Here is a 26,925-nt window from a genome sequence, read left to right on the forward strand (position 1 = left end):
CAATACAGCAGCACTCGTGTCAGATTTACATTGATCTGCAGACATTATATGTTGTAATTGTGTGTCTTATGTTCAATCAAGTCTGAGCAGTATGGGCAGGTTTGTTTTTTCTGTCGGATGTTTCTTGTAAAGTGCAGCTTTCTCTTTATGACAGCAGGCCCCGTGATTTACTGAGGCACGACCTCTAATAGAACAGAGGCCACTATGGGAAAGATGTAGCATTATAGCTTTGACATACAAAATGATATAAATTAAATAACAAATTACAAGACAAGTGTGACAACATGGTAAAACTTTAATCATCACAAGTCATGATGCAACAGTAGGCAACATCGGTTTCCGCATTAGCGGCAAAAATAAACCACTCAAAGAGCTGAAAAGAGCCCGAGAAGGTGCAGATTGTCGACAATATGAAAGCTTTTGATATATTTGGTCAAAGCTTTGAAATTCTGGAGTGGAATTGGTCATTAACCAGCATTGAAAATATATATATTTAAATAAGTAATCATTTTTGAAAAACAATGACAAAATATATTCTCAAAGTAATTTAGAGTGTTGTAAATCAGTCCAAAAGAATGCAATTGTAAAAGTCAAGGAAGCCCACCTCCCACTTTGATATAATACGACATACAAACTTGACTAACCAAATATGTGCCACTGGAAGACGTGTGCTGAATATTGCACTTTGGTCAACAACCACCACAAAAGCCAAAACAGCACCTCGTATTCACCTTATTTCCATTTTGCCGTTCCTTTGGTCCTCTCAATTTCACATGCACTTAACAAGCTGGCCGTGCGTTAAATAGATTGATAGAAAAAAAATACTTTTGTTCAAGCCTACTGTAAGACCTGTAGCAGATTGTCATAAAAGCATCACATCAGAGTCAATTGAACCTCACGCCGGAGTGTGAAAGGGCTGCCGATTTGCTCGCATAGTGCTCGGATGATCCTCCCGCTCACAGTGAGGTGCTCTCCGGTTGCGGATCGATGGGCGGCAGCGGGTTGGTGGGGCGCTCCACTTGTTGACCCACCATCACCTCCGGGATCCACGCTCGTCTGACCCCTTTCAGATCATGACCGCTGTCTGTGTCGGGCGGCAGATGCATCACAGGGGAAAAATCAGCGTCAGAAACACACACACATTATTCATGACTGTTTATCTTCACACACACACACACACGTTTAGACACGAAGGACTCCATTACGGTGGTGCCTTAAAATATGAGTGACCTGTCATCCAAAATTTTTGAGGTACAATCTGTCGTTTATATTTTATTGCTTTGACTTGAGCATGAATTTGAGAAACGACCTAGCAGTGAAGTGAACTCAATTCACAACACGCGGCAGTTTGGAAGATTGGGGGGGGGGGGGGGAGCTTCCAGCTATTTCCTGCCACTCCTGGTTGAGGTTAATTGTCAAACTAAAGAACTACAAGTTACGGATTAAAAAAACAACAAAAAACCTGCATAACTTTGCCTTGAGAAGTCTGCTTAGCTTCATGCTAACAAAAAATGCAGAATGCAATAGACAGGCTAACAACAATATCAGTGTTGTGTTAACCCAGGGGTGGCCAAGTTCGGTCCTCGAGAGCCCCTATCCAGCCCGTTTTCCATGTCTCCCTCCTTCAAAGCAGTTGAATCTAATGATCAGCTAATCAGCGAGCTTTGCAGAAGCCTGATAACGATCCTGATGAATCAGGTGTATTAGTAGAGAGAAACATGGACAACAGGCTGGATTAAGGCCTGTTTTTGGCCTGTAACTTGGCCACCCCTGTGTTAACCGATGAGCAACATACTTATTTGGACACTAGGGCTGGTTTAAAACAATTGGCTATTTGCTGAACAAGTCTGATATCAATTCATAAAACCCTGAATAGATTATTTTAATATCTCTTTTCCATAAATTTATAAGAAAATACAATTTTAAAGGCAGTTTTTTTTTTGTGTATTTTACTGTTTTCTTGGCATTTACTGTTCACATGTATTTGAAAGTATTTTTTCATTTATGAACGATCTAACATATTGTACTTTTAAGACAATTCGGAATCCATTTAATTTGTATTTACAATTATTGATTTAGAATTATGAAAATATTTTCATCTCATCCTTGTTGATGCCATCGTCTATAACAAAATCATTTAACCAGTTACTTCCACTGCAAATTTTAATTTGGAATTTAATTCTTTTGGAGTTTTTATCATGTCTTTTATATTTAAGAAGACTTGATGTTCTGTAATTAATCAATATCAGACTGGAGTGAAGTGAATCGAATCAGAAAAAAAAAAATTAAATTGAACTGAACCCTTGTGAATTAAACGAATCGATTGAGGAAATTAGAATCGATACCCAGCCCTTTTGGACACATAATGGTGGTGCAACACATGTAGACAAAAATACTCACAGGCATATATTATGTGTCCTCTGCAAAGAACGACTAATATTAGTGTGGCTTGCCCCAACGAGCAACACAACGTCAACTTAAGAAAAATATTTGTCAAAAACAAATTCTTTACATTTAATTTCATTAGGTCTTTACTATATAATTCAATTATGTACAGTACAATATTATAAGTGCTATTTTTCTCATCAAAAACATTGCTGCATTTTCTTCCAGAAGGAAGCACAGTCACGGAACAAATTCCACTTGAGGCATCACTGCGTCATTATCTGTATAATAACAACAGTGTCAGTACGGCTGTGATGACAGTATCCCTTTGTTGATTGGCAAGGAGAAAGCATGTGCTTGTCGTGCCTTATCAGACGAGACTAACTAAAATGTTATTTGGAGTCCTTGGTGTGCACATGTGAAGTGTGGTCAATGATCTACACACAACATAACATAAAACAATTAACAGCACATGTTTGTAGATGTTAGTCTGTCTGGACGGCAGAGTTAGACAACATTGATACATACACATCACACTATATGTATCCAGGGAATTGCATGTGCTTAGTGACACACTGTTTGGAGTCGAACCCCCCACCTGCGCCCACACAAATGCAACACAAACTCATGCAAGCAAACCAGGCACGTCAGCCAGTTGGAGTCTTACCCTCGCCTGCCTCGCAAAGCCCCTCTTGCAGGCAGGCCGCCACCTCAGACATCTGCAATGTCACATACACACACATCATGCTTCACGTCACCACAGTCACAATGAGCGTGTCAGCTGAAACCCAAAAGCCAGACAGTTTAAAAAAAAAAAAAAAAAAAGTGGAAGCCGAAAATGCCACTCAGCCAGCAAGTCTTCCAAACAAACATGTTCAGTGAGCTCTTGCATATCTATAAACATGTCCAAAAATCCACTCTGACTGAGGGGTTCACCCTGAACTGGTCGCTAGTCATTCGTCAGGAAGGCCCACAGCCAAAGTTCATACCTGTGAGGCGGACATGCTAACCACTACTTGACTTCTCTGTCTGTATTATCGATTATAGTATTACATTGTTTTCAGTCTATATCTGTTGTGAATTTTAGATAACATCAATGTGGAGACAGTTGGCTGCACATGTCAGAAACTGCCACTGCAGTTGTACATGTCCATTCAAAAGTTCACACAAGGTCAAATCAAAAGGCCGAGATCGTCAACTTGTTCTGATTGGCATACGTGACGTCCCATCATGGCCACTCGTCTGTCATCGTAAACTGGATTTCTAAGTGTGATATTGATTTGATATGGTACCATGACCTCATTGCCGCAATACTCATCTGTAATCTATAATCTCATATTTCATCCCCTAGTATCAATGTTCACTACTTTTCAAAGTGTATTGTGGGTCATTTTGAGCGCGCTACACTTTTGCTCCCTGGACATTCAGACACCCCTACAAAATGGCGGGAGCCCAAAGTAGTGTGCACATTTGGAAAGCGCCAATGAGTGTTTTTGGAACAATACAAGGTCGCTAACATCCAGATTGAGGCAAAGGGGTCTACAATGCAGTGGAAGGACATATTCAGAATATAATATAAAGTAAAGCAAACTATCGAGGCTAAAAACACTAGCATACAAGTCTCGAGCCAACAACGGTGTTTCCCTCTCAGCGTGGAAAGTGTAATCCCGCAAAATACTTCCCACTTTTAATGAATGTATGTACCAGTAAACTGATTGTGTTGTTTCCCTCTGTCTGTAACAGAATCACGTTTACTTGGAGGTTAAAACAAAATCCTACGTGAAAGATAAAGTGCAAAGTGCCTGTTACGATGCTATGTTGACACAACAGTAAAAATAAGGTTAAAAGTGTATATTTGAAATATAAGAACCTTTACCTTTAGTCCAATTGGAGGAAGAGAATACATTTGTACAATACACACATGGCACAAAATAGCAGTATGTCATTTTTATGGCTGCTTGGTAATTTTGACCTTTGAGATATAATAAATCTAATTTAATAAAATAGACTTGCTTTTTGACTACAGAATGGGTAAAGGCTAAGTAATCCGAACCCTAAACTGAAAGCCAGTTGTACTGATTTCATTTAAACATCATCAGTAATATTATTATTATATATTTTTTTTGCCATATTTTGCACAAGGTAGTACTTACATTTAAATCTGGCTTGAGATTTTCACAATAATATGCCAAGTGTGTTTGTTTGATCACTTTTTATTTGCTTAATTTAGCTTCTGTAATGGAGTATATAAACAAACCTATTAAGAATTTTATTTTTATTTATTTTTTTTATCATGAATTTAAAATATTTTTACCCTTAATGATATGTACCGTCACTGTGAAGGGATGCAATTGATATCGTGGTATGATTTTACATACGAGTTTCAACAGGATGACTTATGCTATAGAAACACAAATGGCATTTTTTTTTTTTTTTTTTTGCAGAAGTCATACAGTAAAAATTGTATGAAAAACACTTGCAAGTGAAAAACAAATTAGCTGCTGTGTGTGGCCATGTGCCTTACTGAACCGTATGAAGATGAATTCTTAGTTTGTCTGTAACCTCAACATGCTGTCGTAAAGCGAAAACCTGCTATAATGATTTCACTGTTGTCCGCAACAGTGACATGATGGTCAAGAGCGCTGCTTTACCTGTGATGATCTTTGACGAGGAGCCCAAGACGCCATTACAGCTGTCGCTGACGGTCGGTTGTGGTGGCGGCGGCATGTTCGGCCGGGGCCGCGGCTTGGGCGCCGGCCGGGAGGGGCGGGGAAGCGAGCCGTACTGGTAAGCGGGCGGCTGCGATTGGGGGCCGTCGTGAGGCGGCGTGTCGGGCGGCGTGGGCGTCCCGGGCGGCGACGGCTGCTCCCCCGGCGTTGGGGGATACGGGGGCGGGTGGTTCGGAGCGTGGATGGGGCTATCTTTGCCCAGGTGGCGCCGGGGGGTGATGGGCGGGTGGTTCGCGGGGCCCGGAGTTTGGTTGGCAGAATGCGAGGAGAAGGGACTTGGTTGTTTGGGTGGTGCTGGCGCCTGTTTCTTGGTGCCTGCATTGACAAAAGACAATAAAAATAAAAATAAAATTGAGGAAAGGCAACAAATACTGCATTTGAAATTTTGTATTTCCTCAGCATGTACAGTTGGTAACAGACATCGAGTTGACATGATGGGCCTTATGCTTTACATTCTGTGGTTGGCTGTCGATGTGCAGGCTCCCTCTCGTGGCAGGCAAAAGAATCGCTGCCTCGATATGGTTCAGTTGGATTGAACTTTTAAAATTCATACATGCCTTTAATCTTCAACGACTGTTTGTTTTAAAACCTTTAGGTCTAATTTGAATGGAATCATTACTTCTGTGGAGGTTTCTTTTTTTCTTGTACTGTGCATAATGTTACATACATGCAAAAGTGCCTTTCATTACAGTTTGTATTTGAAAAGAGAAACCTTTTTTTTTTTTTTTTTTTTTTTTTAAGTGGGTGAAATGCCCAAGGTATTAATAGAGACATATTACACAATTTATTTTTTTTAATTGTGTTTATTATTTATTTTTTATTATGCATTATTTTAAATTGATGATCAATTCCACGTCATTCAGGCGACAGCCTGTACCTCATGTTTTGCACTCACCTCTGCGGACCATATGAGGACTGGGCCCTCTGGATCCACTCTGTGACTGCGGCGTTCCCACTGTAAGCTGGGCTGACCCATTCTTCTGTGGAGGTGGGGTGGATGTGTGCTCCCGGGCCGGGCTGTGGACATAGAAGGTCAAGGTCAAATCATTTCCCGTGTTGAGACTGACATTCAAGGTATTGTGACACAAGAGCATGCATATGAAAACAAGCTTGCGGGTTACAAATATGACACAAAATCAGATAATGAAACATTTGTGAAGTACATCATGCCAGATCTGACCAAGTGGTAGATTTAGAACCAACCAAGCAAGCTTAATAAAAGCAAGCAGGGAGCGATTAAAGACAGGCAGGGGAGACATAAACGACACCTGTAAACAAAGAGTCACGTGATTGAACATGTCACACATTTTGAATTTGGTGGATTCCAACAAGCAAGAGGGGAGGACGATCCGGGTGGCTTCAATTGGTTGAGAGCAGGCGGCGTTGCAGGTAATATTTTGCGGCTACCTCCTTACCTGCTCTCCTCTGTGCCGAGCGGGGAGACCAAGTGCGGTTGCGCGGCGGCTATCTGGCCCCCAGCGCCCAGACCGCCAGCCGGGCCCGGCTGCTCGGCCTCCGGGGTGGCAGCTTGGGGCTGGGGCTCAGAGCAGGCGGGATCCCCACCCTCCTGGAGGGGCAGTAGGGTTTGGGAGGTGGGTGAGCTTAGCTGTGGCTGCTTTCTAATAGTGGTGCCGGCTCTACGTGGGCTGGCCTCTGGATGTTTGTTAACAGTGCTACGGAAGTGAGGTGGGGGGGAGTGGAGGGGGACAAACCACACACACACAGACACACACACAAAATGTAAGAAAAGGCCCAGGAGACGTCAAGAGGAATAGAGAGAGGAGGGCAGACAGAGACGACCCCTCCGAAAGCAGAATCCGTTACAAACTTCAAACCACATCGATGCACAAGAATGATATGCCAGGAAGCCAACACACAACAGGCGACCTACGGTATGACCTAAACTTTAATTGCAAGTTACGGGGATAACAAAAGAGTACACAGTGGAATTCAGACCACATATTACAACATCAAGAAAAGTGAAAGGCGCTACATGTTTTGTTCCAGGTGAGAACACAAAAGGTTGTATAGAAAAAGCATAGAAATCATACAAAAACATTCCCTTCATGGGATCAACTTTTGCACTAGAGTACAGACTGAAAGTTTGGAGGGGGCGGCTGTTGGGTGGGCGTTTCAGTGACCGTGATGGACTCGTCGGCCACTACGTAGTGGGCCGACACCGCCGGGCCCCGCGAATCCTGCCTGCTCGGTGTCTTGGGACGGGACGGGAGGGGAAGCGGCAGGCTGAGGCTGAGGTTGGCGCGAGACAGGTACCTGTCTTTGCGAGGAGGTTGAGTGTCCCCGTCTTGGCCCATGAGGCTGCCGGGGCGCTTCCTCTCCAGTTCGCCGTCCGACATCCCTGGGTGGGTGGGCAAAGCGAACATGCCCGACACGTTGAAGTCCACCTCTGGACAGAAGAAAGAAAGCAGCCGAGTGATACAGTTACATTTGGGACCCAAATCTGTTTTGACTACAGGACATTTAGTTGATCAGCCATGACGGATAGATTTCTTTTTTTTTTTCAACCAGTACTGAAGCACATTACCTTCAGGAAAGAACCAATCAGCATGCTGGATGATCGGCTCGATGATGGCGACCACATGTACCGATGTCGCCGCAGCCATTTCTGCGAGTGTCCTGCGGGGATAAGAAAGACAAGGGAGGAGATAAATGGTCAGCAGCGAAAGAAGAGAACACGATGCGAGTGTGTGCAAAGTTCCCTCACCCCTCTGCCTTTGGCCACAACAGGTTGGGTCCCAGGACGATGGCGATGTTGCTGGGAGACATTTTGTTGACGTCGCGGTCTTGAGCCAATTTGGCCAGAAACTTCACCAGGTACCTGCAGTAGTAATTCAACAATATCTTTTATTAGGGATAGACCTGACCTAGGCCGGGCTGATTATTGGTACCGAATCCGATATTTGCCATTTTGGCAAATGTTGACAAATATCAGCATCTGCCTTTTTACGAATCTTAAGACCAATAAAGCTGGTCTCTCACTGAGCAGTGAATGCTTGCGAACGTAGCAAAATTTTGGGTTTTCATCAGGAAGATGTTCGCAGATTTTACTTGTCACAAAGACATTTCAAACATATTCAGACATTTTTTTTTTTTTTTTTACACTGTGTGTGAAGATCTTTTGAAACCTTTTACGAACCCTGGCGAAAACCCCAAACTTGCTACATTTGCATGCATTTGTCTCTCATTGCATCAATGGATTTATTAAAATTTCCACTTTATTTTATATATATATATATATATATATATATATATATATATATATATATATATATATATATATATATATATATATATATATATATATATATATATATATATATATATATATATATATATTAGGGGTGTTAAAAAAAATCGATTCGGCGATATATCGCGATACTACATCGCTCGATTCTCGAATCGATTCAATAATCGGCAGAATCGATTTTTTTTTTTTTTTTTTTTTTTTTTTTTTTTAGGATTCACACCTTGAGCATGGAAGAATGTTATATGAACGGAACATTAAGCCTTAATATTTTATTTTAATGCTGTTCAAACATGAAACAGATTACAACCTCTATAAGACTGAAATTTCAGATAAATAAATAATACATTTTCATATAAATCTTACACTCTACAAGCTTACTGATTAGTATTTTCTAAATTTGAATGAAAAAAATCACAACGATCGACTTATAAATTCGTATCGGGATTAATCGGTATCGAATCGAATCGTGACCTGTGAATCGTGATACGAATCGAATCGTCAGGTACTAGGCAATTCACACCCCTAATATATATATATATATATATATATATATATATATATATATATATATATATATATATAGCTTAACACATGCTGATGACCGTGGAAGCTTCCTGCAATTTTTGTAAAATATTTTAAACAAAGCTGTCAATTCTTTATATGTTTAAAATTAAAATAAAGTTGTTGTTTTTTTTGTTTTTTTCTCTTTTACTGCAAATTAATATCGACTTGAACTATTGATTATCGGTCTCCTTGACTACTAATAATTGGTATCGTATCGGGCTTTTAAAAAAATAAATAAAAAAATAAAAAAATACATACCGGTCTACCACTAATCTATACTAATGTAGTTCCTAACCCCGGGTTTACACCGGTTGCGGTGCGGCTGCGGTGCGGTGCGTCTTGACTGCGTGCTCCGGACGGGTCAAATTTTTGTCCAATCCACACCGGCTCCGCACAGCTGCGGTCCGGCAGCTCCGTCGCCGACCACTTCCCGCCGTGTCTCGCGTGACCGCGCGCAATCATGTGGCATTAAAAACAACGACAAACACACAGAAAGTTTGTGCTCAACAGAGAAGTAGAAAGAGAGGTGGACTTATTTTGTGGCTTTCTACCTCCATTATAAACCTCTCCTCGTCCATGTTCGCTGGTGTCTAAACCGTGAATGAGCACCTCGCACGTTAACTCCAGGCCCGTCTACGCCCACATCACGTTTTGCTAGCATGCTTGCGAAATAGGAGCTGGCGAGTGTTTTATCTTGAAAGGTAACCGGAAATTTATTTTGAAACTGCGTCGGTCTTCCTGTCCCGCTCGATGTGTTTTGTGCTAGCTTGCCATTTGCCGGAGGCCTACCGCTGCGGCGTCCGGCAAAAATAGAAAATAGGCTATCCTTGCGGAAGGGCTGTGGCACGCCGCAGCTGAGACGCAGTCGACACGCAACGCATCCGCAAGCGGTGTAAACTGCACCATTCGAATGAATGGAATCTAATTGCTTGCGTCGCCGGAACGCACCGCAACCGCACCTCAACCGCAACCGGTGTAAACCCGGGGTAAGGCACCAAGAAAAAAAGAGCATTATTATGACTTTCTTTGTCCAGATACAATTTCACTTATTGTATCAAATGTTTTGAAATGTATTCCATTAACTGTAAGCAAAGTCAGACGGCACCTACCTAAAGTTGGCTTTGTGGGTCTTTGGCATACGGTCACATGTCACCCACAAAGCCTGAAGTCGCTTGTCTGGGTCAGACACACTGAAACACACACACACACACACACACACACAGTTACCATCCATCGTTGGAACACACTGTTCCAGTTTTGGGTGTCTTCTTACTTCGACGCTTGTGTCCACTCATCATACAGGCCAAAAGTCATGAGAGGTTCAGGAAGTTCCCTGAGGTACGACTTCAGGGCTCCTGTGTGCAAACGAGCATGTAAAACGGTTGAGAAAAAGGATCTGAAGCTGATCAGGTTTCTGATTGTGTGAGGCTGTAAAGACCCAGAAATGTTGTTACCGGCGACGGCGTGAGGATCAGAGTAGAACTCTTCAAGCTGCGAAATGGAACAGTCCAGTGCGGCTTTTAACTTTTTTAGTTTTGAAGCTCCCGCTGCTATTCTGAACAGACCCTACAGGGTAAATACGTTCAAAATAAGTAACTAAAACATTTTCAAATAAAAGTATTTTAGAGCAATGGCAATGTTTGGTGTGCAAAAGAATCACCGGCTAAGTACAGTTCACTTGTATTTACATTTTTTAGTTCAACACATCTGCATTTAATCTTTAAAAGGGATATTATTGAATAGATTTAGATGCATGTTTTTATATAAATTTCCTTATATACTCTATAAAACAATTGGAGAATGCCTAATGGAATACACTGTGGTAGTCTATGGCCACGCATTTGTAGTTTTTAGCCAAGATGAATGAAGATGGTGAGAACAACATCAACGTTTTCCTTTTTTATTGTTCATCTCTCTTTCTCTTGAGCATACCTCTTCCTTCATCCCTGTCTCCAGCAGCATCATAACGCAGGCCTCGATGGGCAGGGCAATGTCCCGGTTACTCCGCTTGAGGTGCTCCTCCAGAGCTGTGCCGAAGGCTGGCTTCTCCGTCCAGGACTCTAAAGAAAAAGGCGTTGATGTGTTCATCTCTTCTTCTGGTAATTAAATGTCTCGTTGCTCACCTTGCTGTAATTGGATATTCGGAATAGCCTCCTCCAGAGCTGCCAAAGACTTCCTGTGGTAGTCTGCCTGGGCCTCTAATAACTGTCATAATACATGGGCCAGCATTAATGCAGGTGTCTTTGGTTGTCACTCTCGATTATCGCTCATCACAAATGAAGTGAAACTAGCCGTAGCTGGCCCCACCATCAGATAATAGCGTGCGTAGTCTCCTTCCTTGGATGCAAAGTTGTACATGTCTGCTGATAACTGGTCCTGCGGAAAAAACGTCCAGATACATTATAGAAAAAAATTTGATCATTTTATGTCATGTATTTTAGTGGAGTGGAAACCTACTTTGCATATTTCTACTTTGTTCAGAGCCTCTTCCATCTCGTCCTTGAGGGAGTCTACCTTAGATGCCATAGCTTGGTTGCTAGACTTGGTTGCTTGGCACCACCTGCACAACCATCACTTATTACACCCACCCAAAAAATGTCTTCCATGCTTCAAAGGATGAATTTCAAAGGTACTGGATTAGTAACAAAATTGTAATGTTTTCTTTTACATTGGGGCAATGAAGTATTTTTACAATCAAGTAGTCTAGTGATTATCCCATCGAGTTAGTTGAGTAATCCAATAAAAATGTATTTTGTTTTCCTAAATAATAGTATTACTTTTGTCCACTTGGGGTCACCTCATCACGTTCATTGAGAATGTCCAGTTGCAGTTGTGTTAGCCAACTAACCATTAGCCAGTCTGTGTGTTGAGACTCACAGCCGTCTGTTGTCGCCATTCAGGTGGTGGGAAAGTGTTTATTACATGTTTATTTTGTTGTCATTCATTCAATAAAGAAAGAGCATCAGTGGCTACCTCTATCCTTGACAAAATATGGAGCATTCTAAAATGTTTAACTGACCATGATAGTCTATTAAATTAGTTGTGTGGGCAATCATAGATGTGCTGCTTGCTTTGAAGCAGACATTTGATCTTTTCCAAGAGTGAAACATATCCAAACTTTGGTATGTCTCACTCTTTTCTCCTGGCTCAGTGCCACTGTGCCAACTTAATTAGTGCAGGTGGAAAAAGACCACTGCAAAACTTTGAGGAAGACATCTTTTTCAAGCAAATTCAATAATTGTTGCAGCCCTAGTTACTTACTTGTCCTATTCTCCATACCTCCAAAAAATGGAATAGTTGATTTTAGCATGTTTAATAAAAAACAGGGAGGGGGGAAACTTGCACTGTCACCATTTGGGCTTATCAGACAATGTATATACAGAATATTGCAAGAAAAATTGAAACAACCTTGTCTTGGCCGAGTCATAGTCCAGGACCAATTTGGCGAGTTGCCTCCTCTGTTTTAATATGTTGGGTATGTCAACCTGTGAGACGTCAAGTTTCAACAATGAGAGCAAAATCAAGAAAAAAAAAAGAAAAAAGATGAGAGCAGGTGTTGTACCTCGGCCAGCGTGTTGAGAGGATCCAGAACATCACTCTCGATCTGCACTTCATGCTGCATCAGTTCACGGGCCAACTTGCTCTCTGCCTCACCGCACACATCCATCATCTTGCTGTTCACACATTATAGATAGAAAATACATGCTGCTAATGCTCGTTCAAGAGAGAACACAAATGTCTTCTTTATTGGTCCATTTGCATCATGACAGTCAGTTTTACACCCGGTTCACATTTCCTTATCTCACCCAATCAGACTCTCATCTCCCAGCTGAGAGCCGCCCTCTTGCATGGCCTGAGACAGTGCGGTCAAGGGTAGCTTTCTCTAAAGGGACAAAAACAAAAAAAAAATAGAAAAAAGTGACTAGGGATGTAACGATATCCAAACATCACGATACGATATTATCACGATATGAAGCTCACGATACGTTAATTATCACGATATTGTGGGGAGGTTGGCGATATTTAAAAAAGGTAAGAATATTGTGTTTAAAAAAAAAATTTAAAAAAAGAGCTCATACAAAAAAAGAACAATATTGTGCTTTTGTACATAACAGCAATGCATATAAACCAGCTGCAATCTCTAATAACAATATTGAGGCTCTTATTTGTTAATGCACGCACACATTGAGTTCCTCCACATATTCACTTGTTTCACAATCATATTACATTCGCCTTCATCTGACAATTAGAGTAATTGTCATTGAAATAAATCTGACTTTTTTAACAGACGTGTTGCTTTTAAATATTGTGAACATGACGAAGATATTGCGGTAGTTTTAATATCACGATATCACGATATTGCGATAGAGGTCGTGGGTTCAATTACTGGCCAACTCGCACCAATGGCTATAAAAATGGGACCTATTGCCTCCCTGCTTGACCATCAGCTTTGAGGGTTGGAATTGGGTTATTAGATCACCAAATGATTCCAGAGTGCGGCCCCTGCTGCTGCTCACCGCTTCATCAGGGTCAAATGAAGAGAACACATTTTGCCCCACTTATGTTGGTATGACAATCAAGTGGTGTACTTTAACTTTTTAAACTTTAACAGAAGAGAATGTGTATTTGTAAAACAGTCAATTCTATGCAACCGTGTTAGGTAACTTACACTTGAGTAAAACTGGATGATACATGTCTCAATATGATGCTATAGAACTACAGTATGATTTCTCAACTGAACGAGTGTTGCAGACATTTTATATTCCTATCACACTAGTAGCAATTTCCCAATGTGCGTGTCAGAAAGAGACATGTCCCGAGTTGCTCTCATGTTTGTGTTAAATAAGTATTATATTCATTGCACAGGACCACGTTTGGGCAGCGATGATGCATCCTTATTGAAACAAAGAGTACTGTATGTGTGTTACATTATCCCCTGAAATCTTGACTTGTTCTCGCAACAATTTTCAGTGTCATGTAGGCACATGCGAGCTTGATGATTTTACAAAATACTGAGTTGTGTCCACGTGCAAGTGGAAAGATGGATGTTGATTGTTAGTTGACTCACATGTCTCTTCTCGGTGTCTGTGCCCAGTTGACCCTGCAGACAGGACACCAGCCTCTTGTGTGTGTTGTGTGACATCAAGCGGACCAGCTCCATGCGCCTCTCGATCTGAGCATCAAAATAAGACAGCATAAAAATTGACACACACGTCATACTTTGTTTGAACAGTTCATCATCAAGGAAGCAAGGCAGGGCTCAAAATCCAAACACAGATGCTTCTCCGATGCACATCGATCTGTCAACACTCCATCATGCTTCGGTTGTTACTGAAAGGCAACACAAGGGTGTTGATGGCATTTTGTCAAGCTTGAGTTGGTGGCGCTTCCCTCGTGTGGTAATATTACAGGCAAATAAGAAACAGACTGATGGATCGGGGTGTTTTTATGAACATGTGATGTGACTTTCAGTTGTCAGACTCATTACTCACCACTTCCAGCTATGATGTAGATAAAGCTACTCTATGTAGGATTTCCCAAAAAAATATCTTAACAATAGCCTTTTTATTTGACCATTTATGACTGAAACATATTCTAATTAGTAGATCAACATCTTCGCTGTTCACAATGGGTACTCCGACAAGCCTCTGGCCAATATTATTTAGGAAGCGTCCGGTCCGAATCCTTCGAATTTCCCGCCCTCTGTCTGCAGGATGTGACGTCATGCACGTCATCGTCAGTTGTTTCCTGTCGCGCGAAGACGGAACTAGTACAGATTTTCTCTGCCCCAGACACCCGCTGTTACTCCTAGGAAGGCTGCTCAAAAAAAAAAAAATGAAAACAATGTCAAGTGCCAAGAAAAAAAAAATCTAAACTTGATAGTGACCGACGTCGGGCAAGACCGAGAGTGAACATTGGTTTGACATTTCAGCGGTGGAGAGAGTTGAGATCGGACTTGGATTAGAAAAGTGATTCACAGCTGGCTTTCTTTCTACTCCAAAAAGGTAAGAAGCGAGTATCTTGACATTTAGAAAAAAAATTGTTGTTTTCAAATAGCAGTAACCTCAAGATCGATCACTTCTCGGTCGTAACTATTGGGGTGAAAGTGAGGTGGACGGCAACATTTAGCGTGAAAGGGGCGGCAAAGTTGAATGTAATAGAACAGAATGACTTTATGAAGAACAGACGTTCCATTCCGCGGCGTTTCAATCAGGCTAAATGTCGCCTTATTTTCCTCCGTGAAAACAGCCTATTGTAGCTACATTATGCTAACGGAATGTGAACGGTACTACTGAATGGCGATAACATTCACGGCCATATCACACTAAGTAGTGAATGGGTCTATATGTTTTTCACAATCGTCAATTTCCATAACTGACAGCCCACCTTTCAGCTCATGCACAATGACGCTAGCCTGGGGGCGACAGACACTAATAATGACTAGAATCAGGTTGACATCCGTCGAGCGGGGTGACTACAATATGTAACTGCATATTAACATCGGAATGAGGTCCAATTAATTGACGTCATTTGCACATCGTTTTGGAGTACAGCACAGGACTGGACTTCGACCGACTAAAGCAATATGATCTGCACGTCCCGTGGACATCAATTGTTTAGTGGGGATCGAGAGTCTCATTCCGTGAAGTGGCCAGCTTTGTATAACATTATAAAACTTCTTACCTCTGAAAACATAGTTTAATTGGATATGAAGAGCCCAGTCTTCAGTATTGAGGTCGTGCACGTACGAGTGCGCGCAGCGTGTACGAGCGTGCAGTTTGTTTTCGGCCACAGGTGGCAGTAGAGATTTGAAATTTTAAATCTGACATATAGCTGCTTTAATGCTTAATTTAAAACTACATATGATGTAGTTAATGCTTCCATTAAAAGTATACAGCACCGTGTTAAAAAAACATTTTTCCCCTTGTGTTAGTAGCGTTATAAGAACAATATCTAACTTTCTTGGTCTACTTATTAGAATACATTACTAAAATGTAAAAGTGTAAGTTTTTAGTGAAATACCTATACATTGTATTCTGTCTCTTACATACAAGTAAGGTACATGTATTGTGTACAAGACACAATTCAGTGAAATGTACCTTTTGACCATTCCCATGGCAGTAAGTTAAATATTATCTGAAAATAATACAAATGTACAATACAAACAAATAAGGCCAAGACATATTCAAACAATGAACAGCAAAGTAGGCCTGCAAAATCCATCCTCAATTAAAAACAATTCAAATGACTTGTATGAATAAAAAGTTCAGAGAAACAAAACGAATGGGGACTGCAACACAGTGCTGTACATACATATGACTTTATATTCATCTCGTTTTAGAAAGTACATTATTGTCAGGAGCTGCAAACGCAGACTGTACACACACTCGGAGAGCACATACAGTACCTCTCTACCAAAGCCAATAGTCCATTTGGAAATGAATGGATGAGTTTTTGGTAGAACTATTACTAAAGTTTGAGTACTACATTCAGAATTTAGTCAGAAATCTTATATTACACAACATATACTGGACCGGTATTACCTGCTTAAAGGATTGGCTTTTGCCATAGCAGTAGAAGGCCAGGCCAAAGAAAAATATTTGGAGTTAATCAATTAAAAAAAAAAGGAAGCTATTTCAAGTAACACAAACAATGTGTGTTTTTCATCTAATTACAGTGGTTATTATATTTTTGTACTCAATCCTCCTGATAGCAAGCCCTGTCCTTTGGAGTTTGTTATTGAACTGTGAAAAGTACGTCTGAGAAAGATGGCATCACTTAAAAGCACACTTCCTCTTCCTGTTTCAAAATAAACAAAGCACGGCCCCTCATTAGCTGAGCGATTCCCATCTTTTACTCTCTCATCTTCCCATTTCCACATTTCAGAATATTAGTCTTTTTTTCATTGCAAACTTTCCCTCCCCTGTTATACGCTGATACCAGACCCCAAATGAACTTCCCTGTCTGGTTCCAATTGATTAGCTCATCTTTAGCCAATCTTCGGCTGAGATTTACATACTTTGACAGCTCGAATGGATCCAGACGCGCAACAACCGATGCCAGAAAACAACTGTGGCCTGCCTGACGGACTGCCGAGGTGTTGGCGGCTCAACAGTCTGGATGCATCGGCTAATCACAATGTCTGGTGCTGACGAGTGCTTTTGGAATAATCCAAGAGGCGCACACCGTGTTCAAAATGTCTGTGGTTTTTTACTCAAATGTTTTAAGCAGATCTGGAGTGTGACTAAAGAAACCACCCCATATATGAACTTCATCCGAAGAGGAAAGACCCGAGGTCTCAGAGCACTCGAGAGTTTAAACTGCTATCATACATGATGTCATTTGACCTAATTTCAACAACCATCATTTAACTCTACATGTGTTTTGCTTTTTCTTTGGCTTTTCATGGCCACTTTCCAAAAGGAGCATTATTTAAAGCCCCAGTGTGCAATAAGTCACCACTAGATGTCGCTATAACATAGAATGCTGCCGAAATGAATGCATTTAGAAGCACGCACACTATGGTGGCTCAGAGACCACACTTCGCAAGCCTATCACCTCGGTGAGTAGCAGCGACTTGGCAGCCGGTGTGAAGCATGACGAGCAACACCGAAAGACCAAGTGAGCCAGATTTAGCCAGAGCAGCTAACAAGAGCGGCTAGCAGTAGTTAGTCGGAGACATAGGCTGGAGTGGCTAACAAGAGCGGCTAGTGGGAGAAGCTAGTACAAAAAAAAAAGCTAGTAAAAGCTTGTGAGAGCAAAGCGGATGGTGACAAGCGACGGGGCGAAATCACGGGATTCAGCGACGACAACCTGCAGGCCACAGCAGTGAAAGGTAAGCGGCGGTCGACGTCAACCCATTGGGTTCGACACTCGACGCAAGCACCACCCAGCCTAACTACGGTCGTGAAGTTGTCCTTTAGGCATCCGTAGCAGGAAGATGGCGGTGAAACATGTAAGCCCCTCTCGTAAAATGAGACTATGACATGTACAATTTGTGATTACTAGACCTACAATTATATTGTAAAAATATATGTTTATACGGTGCCTGCGTGGGTCTTCTCCGGGTACTCCGGTCTCCTCCAACATTCCAAAGACATGCATGGCAGGTTAATTGGGTGCTCCGAATTGTCCGTAGATGTGCTTGTGTGTGTGGATGGTTGTTTGTCTCTGTGTGCCCTGCGATTGGCTGGCAAGCAGTTCAGGGTGTACCCCGCCTACTGCCCAAGGCCAGCTGGGATAGGCTCCAGCACCCCCCGCAACCCTTGTGGGAAGCAAGCGGTTCAGAAAATGGATGGATGGATGGATGGATGGATGTTTACACGATATTTTTATTTTTTTCATACTATTGACAAATAGTTTTAAAAATGAATGTACTGTTGGTTCACTGCAAGGTGGCGCTAGGGATCACTGACTGTACCTTTAAGGCAGTCCTTCTGAAATGGGGAGGGTAAAGGTTGGGGGGATGCAATGTGATAGCGCCGTCATCATGGCGGGGGAGCGGGGGCGGGGGGTGATGGACAGTAGGGGTGTGAATTGCCTAGTACCTGACGATTCGTATCACGATTCACAGGTCACGATTCGATTCGATACCAATTAATCCCGATACGAATTTATAAGTCGATTGTTGCGATTTTTTTTCATTCAAATTTAGAAAATAGTACTAACACAGTGTAAGATTTGTATGAAAATGTATTATTTATTTATCTGAAATTTCAGTCTTATAGAGGTTGTAATCTGTTTCATGTTTGAACAGCATTAAAATAAAATATTAAGGCTTAATGTTCCGTTCATATAACATTCTTCCATGCTTAAGGTGTGAATCCTAACCCGAAGTAAGACGTTTTGTTGAATATTTTTCCATTAAAAATGGAAGTTTAAAAATCGATTCAGCCGCCTATTGAATCGATTCGAGAATTGCGCGATGTAGTATCGCGATATATTGCCGAATCGATTTTTTTTAACACCCCTAATGGACAGTAACATATCTTTGTTGTTGTTGCAGTACTAGAATGAAGAGCTGCACATCCACTACAGTAGATGGCAGTGGCGCACCCATTGTCAAAGAGTACACAAGGCATATTATCCCCTTGGCAGAAGTTTACTGACTATAATTTTATAGACAAATACAAAAATTGTTTTGACAAATGCAGGGAATTGGGAGGCCGTGAGATATTAATTGAGTACCACTGCACTGTGCTGTGCTAAAGGGCTTGTGATACCGATTAATTATTTTGCTATTGCTTTATATATTATGCAAATCATCATCATCATCATCATCATCATCATCATAAGGCAAAACTAGTGCCAACATCCCGGAACAGATTATGTAAACCTAGAGGTTTAACTCTCCAGTATATACTGGAGGGAATCTGGACTTCACCAGGGCTCTGACCCATCCTCACTCTCTTCAAAGTCGATTCTGCAAAAACATTCACTGAGAAGTCAAACAAGCTCTAACTTGTCAATTCTCCAACATGCTTCAATTCAGCCTCAGCGAAAAGGGTTCAAACCCACATTAGTCTGGGAAACAAGTTTGAGAAATACACATTCAACAAGTAGATGAGTAACTTTCCTAACAAATAGCTCAACTTTAAAACTTAACATAGTAGCCCGTTCTTGCGTTCTTGTACCTCCAAACAATTTCTAATTTCTTCTAGCAAGTAATGTCTTCTCACATCTTGACTATTGCAATTCTCTCTTCACCTGCCTCAACAAAACTTATTTAGACCGACTCCAATTAGGTCACCACACTGCTGCTATGCTTTTGTCCAGATCCCCTAAGTTCAGCCACATAACTCCTGTTTTGTCATCCTTGCATTGATTTCCTGTTCATTTAAAGCAACAACTAAAGAACTTTCAGTTTACGTTGATTATGGCAGCGCCATATGGACAAAAGAGATATTGTTATGTCTGAAGGAAGACCACATTTCCGATGAGGACAAGCACATTGCATCGTTTTTTAGTTCACGCCAGCGAGTGAAAGCCAGTCCAATGTTGATCCTTGACTGTCCTATTATCCGGGTAGCTTCACTTTTCTTTTTTCGTTTTTGTCTCCTCAGACAAAACTTTTCAGTTGTTTTGCAGCTTCTGCCAGGAAAGCAGTAATTGTGTCTTGACATTCAAATTGACTTCCATCTTTGTAACGAATGGGTAAAGGGGGAAGTGACGTATGCCATAAAGCAGTCAGCACATTTGTAGTTTTTTTGTGTGGCAGTGCTCCTAGTACCATCCTCCTCAATATTTCTTAATGCCAGTAAAAATGATACAGACCCCCTCAGGACATGGCAAAGGTACCATCCAACCAGTTTTATCCTCCTGACTACCAGCAATTCAAATTTGTCCTCTGTAGTGGACCTTTTTAAACCTGAATATCTCCCACCCAGTGCATACGATAGAATTAACTCCTTTTGTGCTCTTGAGGACATTCAGAGCTTTCCAATGATACCAAATGTGTAGGGGTGGGGCTTTGCTATCTTTGATTGCATCATAAAAGAAAATGGCTTCCCTCAGTGCAAGCATTTTTAGGGAAGAGGAAAATTAAGTGTATAAAAATTTTTTATTGAACAAATTTAGGCTTTAAATGTTGTTAGCATGTTTTCTATAAGACTCTTAAGAACACAAAGTATTGTTTGAATTATTTTAACTGTATTTGAGCCTAGCATTTAAGTTGTTTTTTTTTAAATGTGCTCTGTAGTGGACACATCATAGCTTAAAAATAAAAACTTTTTTTTTCCAAAAATTTCTTTTGCAGTATTCCAGTTATGTCACAAAGTTTGGGGAATATCAAAATAAACATGATTGGACAATACTTTTTTTTTCCTGGTAGTCAGGAGGATGTGTCAATGTTTTATCAGAAGAGTTGTGAAAATATTTTATTAAGGTTGAAAAGTTCCTTAGTCCTACTTTAGGTAGTCAGTCCAAAACTTGTTGTCACTTATAGTGCCCTCAATAGTCAGGTTCCTACTTTGTGGATCGGGTGTTGTCATTTTCTTGTCCTGTTAAGTCACTTTTGTCTTTTTACTTAGTCTCCCACAAAAGAAAAACAAAAGTCTATCAGTCCCCTGTCTGTCGCAAAAATTGTGGAATCTGCTTCCTCTTCAGCTAGAAACTGCCTCTAATGTTGAATTCATTCAAAAGCAGTGAAAAATACATGGGGCCATGTTGTTTCGGTTTGGTCATGTCGACCAACTGTGACATTCTAGGTTTGGTCATGTGACATCCACAAGGTGAGCTGTGATTGGTTACCTGAGCCCTTGTAATGTCATTTTCAGTCGACAGCAAGTTGCAAAATGTGTTTTTAAAGGTACTAATTGTACCTGAAAAATAATGAAAATCTCAAATTTATTATAGGCAAAATATTAATGTTTGACTGTCAAAAATGGCTAAAAAGGTAAAGTATCCCTTTAAGTGCTGAACATATTTTATCAGTTGCAACAAGATCTCACTGAGTGCATCCCCAGGCCTTCAGGTAGCATTAAAACACAAAGGGCACAACTCTCCCACTGAGGCGAGACGTGTCCAAACAGGATCAATACCTCAGACAGCGCAAAGCACATTGGGGGAAAAAATGAAAGCACAACGACAACTACGCCAAGGAAATCAAAGTGTCAAATTTCTCGTCGGAGGCCACTGAGGAGTGGGGAGTGCATTCTGATGGGGGAAAATAAACGGGAATGGAGAAAACCCACCGGGGAGAAAGTTTTCACTACATATGTGTAGATGGCATGCTAAACTAAATTAAGCACATCCAAAAAGAGATGACTCTTATCTAAGCACATGTTGCAAAGATGACTGATGAAGCAGCAATTCCAATCCTTGCACCGCACTGACGGTCACATTCCTCACTGAAGGAATGTCGAACGCAGCTAAAGGCTCCTGACATTCACAATCCGGAAGACATGCTTTCTTTGGAGGAGCTAGCTCAGTTTGCTTCAGATATTTGTATTACCAGAATCGTCAGACTGAGCAAAGACTGATCACCAAGCCTTTCATTTCACATACTAAAGATCCCTTCATGTGGGGAAACGCTGCTCCCCAGTACTTCCCACTTTTCACAGTGATGTCAGCCTTACTTTCCGATGCACTCCCATCCCCACCCCCACCTCACGATCACCAACATTTTAAGATAGCACAACATTGCCCTGGTTTGAAAACCCTGACACCTCCTCCCCCTGTAGTCGTCAAACCCTGAATGAAAAGACTCCGGATGATGTTGTAATTCCAAGAGTTTTGCCTCAAACTTGGCGTGAATGAAGATGATGACTTTACCAGGCTGAGCTTTTAAGGGAAAACGACTTCCATATTTGACTTTTCAAGAAAATGACCTTCACTGTACTACAGTATTTCTTGCTGTAAGCTTGGGGTGGAGCTTTAGACAATATTTCCTGAATGAATCAACTGTTCATTTTAAAATATTTTGATTGGGAGCTCAACATCCGATAGGTGAAGTCATGTTAAACTTTTTTAGACAGACTGAATCAACAGTGTAGTGTCTACGATGGTTACAAGTTACAACCAAGTAATGGACGCCAGTTTTCCCTCCGTTGAATCAATATGTGATTCTTAATTAAGTATCATTTCCTCTATGTGTCTTTTATCGGGCAGAGAACATACTTGATAGCACATGAAGAACATGTGAGTTCTATTAGGTAATACGTCAAGAAAAGTAAGGATCTTACATAAAAATGTTGCAGTTAGACCTAGGGGTGTTAAAAAAAAATCGATTTGGCAATGTATCGCGATACTACAGCATACAATTCTCGAATCGATTCAATAGGCAGCCGAATCGATTTTTTAACATCCATTTTTGATGGAAAAATATTCAAAAAAACGTCTAACTTTCACACCTTAAGCATGGAAGAATGTTATATTAATGGAACATTAAACCTTAATATTTTATTTCAATGCTGTTCTAACATGAAAAAAGGTTACAACCTATTTGTTAAATACAGTGGCTCACAGTTATAAAACTGAAGTTTCAGATCAATAAATAATACATTTTCATACAAATCTTACAGTGTACATGACATGTATAGGTTTACTGAATGGTATTTTCTAAATTTGAGTAAAAAATCGCAACAATCGACTTGTAAATTCATATCGGGATTAATCGGTATCGAATCGAATCGTGACCTATGAATCGTGATACGGATCGAATCGTCAGGTATGAGGCAATTCACACCCCTAGTTAGACCACAGAAAACTGGATAAATATTCAATGAGTGGCCTATAAAAAGGTTCAAATTAAATATAAATGTACATTTAAGCTAAAAGAAGTCAAATTTGTTATGTACCTACTGGGTTGTATGTTAGCATGCTACAAAGATGATAGTGCTACAAAGATGAGACCATACCATTATGTTAGCCTAATAGCAGAATTGCACAAGTAGTTTTCATTTCTAATGTCCTGTCACATTTTGAATAAGAATACTGGTACTTGCTTAAAAAAATAAAAAAATAAAATAAAATAAATAAGGTCAACGTAGCTGGTTGGCTATCGAGGTTATGGTAATCCACATAGGCAAAATTGAGGTAACTGGAATCTGTTTGGTAGTTCAAGTTGTGTTCTTTGTCGAATGTTTAAAAATTACCCTGCCTTCTCCAACATACCTGCGAGCCTAGTGGGGATAAGCAGTTCGGAAAATGAATGGATGGATGTTTAAAAATTATGTGAGCATTTTATACTATTGAGCTACCAAGTTATCCTTCTGGGGTACTAACAGATGATTCCAATAAGAGTCAAACAGCCAAAAGAGAAAATAAGTCCTCAAACAAAATGGCAAAAATAATGTGTTGTGTTTGTGTTTGTCTGTCCGTTTGTTACCCAATATGCTACATTTTGGTTCAATTAGAATAATGTATTCAGATAGACAGACAAACTCAACCAAGTGCATTTCAGTGAAATACCAAATTGATTTGTATTCACTTCCTTGGTACTTTTGTGGCCCTTCTACAATGTCATGGAACATGTGCATGTTTTTTTCCCTGTAATTATATTACCAAGCACGCACCAGGCATAATACCGCACAACCACAGCCTCAAGAGATTTAACACCTTAACTCGTGATTACAACACCAAATATTGAGCTTCCATCTAACTTTATGCAGCGGGCATCATTTGTTTGTGTGAAGTATTTACCTGGAGGAGATCATCACTCAGTACCTCAGTCTTCTCAGCCCTGAGGAGAGAAACACAAATGAGAATTTGGACTTATGGTTCAAACACTTGCACGTAAAAAAAAAAATTATGGCAACTATCTTATTTGATTATAAAGAAATCTATCTTTTCTTTTGATTATGGGGGGAAAACTGATAGTTCACATTCTGTGCTATTGTGTTAAGTCATCAACTATGCATATTGGAGTTCAACTACACAATGCTTAATTTGATGCAAACCAGCTGAAACTTTTAAATCTAGCTCAACCAGTCTTTTAAGTACACAGCAGAATGAGTGTCAGCACATGATAACACTTGACCATAATAATAATGTGCACAGTCAAACTGTTTACTTGACAGAGCCACACACTCAGCATCAACTAACTCCTTTCTATGAGGGAGCTGTCAAGATTCCTCCGGCGTGTCCCAACACACGATTCCTCTGTTGTGTCACCGTGTTTGTTATGGCAACAGAAGGTGAGCGAGTGTGTGATGTAAGTTGTCAAGTGGCTCGTTAAAGTCTCAAACGCTCCATTCATAATCATGACATCATGCCATGCTTCTCTGGGGAATCTTCAATATTTATTAGGGTGGGAATGGATGATATGACAATGCACTAGGACAATTACTCTTTCAATATATAATGCTGTTGTGCTGCTGAAAACGTGCACAACAAGCTGAAAAAGCATTTGCAGGGCTCTGGACTGTGACCAATTTGGGTGCCCTAATTTAATTACTTTATGGGGCACCCAATAACGTAGGCTGCATCTGTACGACCATCCTTTGGAGGGGTAGGGGTGGGGGGGAAGTCACCGTGTGTACTACATGTATTACATTTGGAGGTGTACATTTGGAGATATGTGTGCAGTCAGTTTTGTTTGTTTGTTTTGCGTTTTTTAAGAGTGGCAAGTTTGAGTGCAACTAACTTTTGTGCTGGTGCACCAAAGAAACAAAGTTGGGCGCACTGGTAGAACCAGTGCAAAAACAGTTAGTCCTGAGTCCTGATTTGTGTCATGTACACTTAAGCATGTGCAGTGTTAACTGCATTTGTTGCCTTGTGTGAGTACAACTTTTAAACATTCATCCATTCAAGCCTAATAAACAACTAGGTCCCTCGTTTACAGAAAGCACATTCTCTATCTAACCATGCAACAAACACCCCCCCCCCCCCCCCCTCCTTCCACTGCTACTGTCTGTCAACATCCACAAAATGCTTACTCCACACAATCCCTCTGTGGCCAACTGAACCGGCCTTCCTGAAAAACACGTCACCAAAGAGTTCCACTCACACCACATTGAGTGAACTGTCGGGTAAATCGTCAGCTGGACTGTTATGGTGCCCTTTTACAACTCTTGTTCAACATATTGAGAAATGCATGTGTGGAATCCAAAGCCAGAGGAACATGGAACTGCACGAAATACCATCAAGACCAGCAATGACCTCTCTGACCTGAATCCCATCAAACACTTTTGAGCAATGGGCTTGTCACGGAATCAAATACACAATATCATATCCCACGACCACTTCCCAATTCAAGCATCACTCCACTGACTTACAGTTTGTTTTCAGATTGATTTCAAGATTTTACTGCCTGGCTCTGAACTATACGTCTAAATTTTTAAACAAGAATGATCCAGTCTGTGGCTTTGAACTTTTTTTTCCCCAATTTCAAAATGCATTAATCTATTTTTAGCATCCCACATCAGCCTTCCTGGTCTCGTTGGTTCTGGAATGGTTTGTTGAGTGGGATTCTGAGGACGTTATAAAGAGTAGGCAGGTAAATAGGATTTGGGGGGAGGTTCTGGAAATTTATGGAGGCTAGCTAGGAAGGCCATTATTATATATCACCTAGGGAGGTAGTTGGTTGGGTTTGGTGGGTGCGTTTTCTTGGAGCTAAGTATCAGAGCTGATTTTGTAATTAGACAGGCAGGTAGAGTGGGTGGGTGGATAGTCGGTTCGATACCAGACCTCTACAGCACTATCAACTACAAATACATTGTTCAATTAGCGCCTTTATAGGGGCGTTATTATCTTTGTAAAGCAGGTATGTTCTTTATATCGCTCTCTTGTATTGTCTCTCATTACATTTGCAGATGGCTTGTGGCCGTTAATATTTTTTATGTACAGTAATTAAATCATTCACATACTAATTAACAATACGGTACTTTCACCTTTCTCAACAACTCACAATGCGCTAGTTTACACTAGCTAAGTGACTGTCGTGTACCATCAAGTCCTTCCGACCTCGCCCACGTTTTAAAAACTACAAAGTGACGAGTAGCGTGTTAACTGTTCCATGACTTCAAAGCTTCGCGTTGTTAAGTGCCATTAAAGCCCATAAAAGAATAAACAGCACAGTTAGCTGCCAGTTACTTACTTGCTATTGTAAAGTTCCTAACAAATACTCACCTCCCGACTGTTTGGTTGGCCAGTTGCCTCATACGGTTAAACTGTTTCTTCATGTTATTAGTCCTCTTGGTTCCAGTTTAAATGAAACCTCTCTCACACACACACAAAAGTCAACTTCACCTCCGCGGACTCTTTTTCTCTCACAGTGGCTCCGAAAAAGTTGGGCTATGTCGGAGCCATTGTGCCTCAAAAAACTCCACACTGACGCTCAAATCTTGTTCGAACCTTCCGGAACGACTTTCCAATAAAAGGCTACGAGAAGCGCTACTTGTGTCTCGACCAGCTGACAACATGCCAGCGAGGAGTGACTTCGTTGTCGGTTAGTTGATTAATGCTGCTGCGAGCACAAGAAGGAAGTGACTCGCCTTTCCTACTGTAACATACGCATACGCACACGCACACGTGATACCT

The 26,925-nt window shown here is 40.9% G+C and overlaps 1 protein-coding gene across 2 annotated transcripts; it reads right to left on the reverse strand.

The window, feature by feature from the left end:
- Nucleotides 1-275: 275 nt before the first annotated feature.
- On the reverse strand, nucleotides 276-26,925 carry arhgap17b (Rho GTPase activating protein 17b). 2 transcript variants are annotated; one of them, XM_077532867.1, is made up of 20 exons: nucleotides 26,515-26,925; nucleotides 24,088-24,127; nucleotides 14,015-14,119; nucleotides 12,753-12,829; nucleotides 12,509-12,620; nucleotides 12,355-12,431; nucleotides 11,404-11,506; nucleotides 11,254-11,322; nucleotides 11,070-11,151; nucleotides 10,879-11,006; nucleotides 10,401-10,512; nucleotides 10,220-10,301; nucleotides 10,056-10,136; nucleotides 7,840-7,953; nucleotides 7,660-7,751; nucleotides 7,389-7,521; nucleotides 6,530-6,787; nucleotides 6,010-6,131; nucleotides 5,037-5,429; nucleotides 276-1,084 (listed from the first exon to the last, which is right to left on the reverse strand). In XM_077532867.1, the coding sequence occupies exons 1-20, from the start codon at nucleotides 26,565-26,567 to the stop codon at nucleotides 957-959; spliced, it is 2,361 nt and encodes a 786-aa protein (XP_077388993.1). In that variant the 5' UTR covers nucleotides 26,568-26,925; the 3' UTR covers nucleotides 276-956. The 2 variants fall into 2 exon arrangements, with proteins under 2 accessions (XP_077388993.1, XP_077389000.1); XM_077532874.1 differs by lacking the exon at nucleotides 6,530-6,787 and having other exon boundaries at nucleotides 26,515-26,920.

Source organism: Festucalex cinctus, chromosome 1, assembly GCF_051991245.1.
Source record: "Festucalex cinctus isolate MCC-2025b chromosome 1, RoL_Fcin_1.0, whole genome shotgun sequence".
Lineage (NCBI taxonomy): Eukaryota > Metazoa > Chordata > Actinopteri > Syngnathiformes > Syngnathidae > Festucalex > Festucalex cinctus.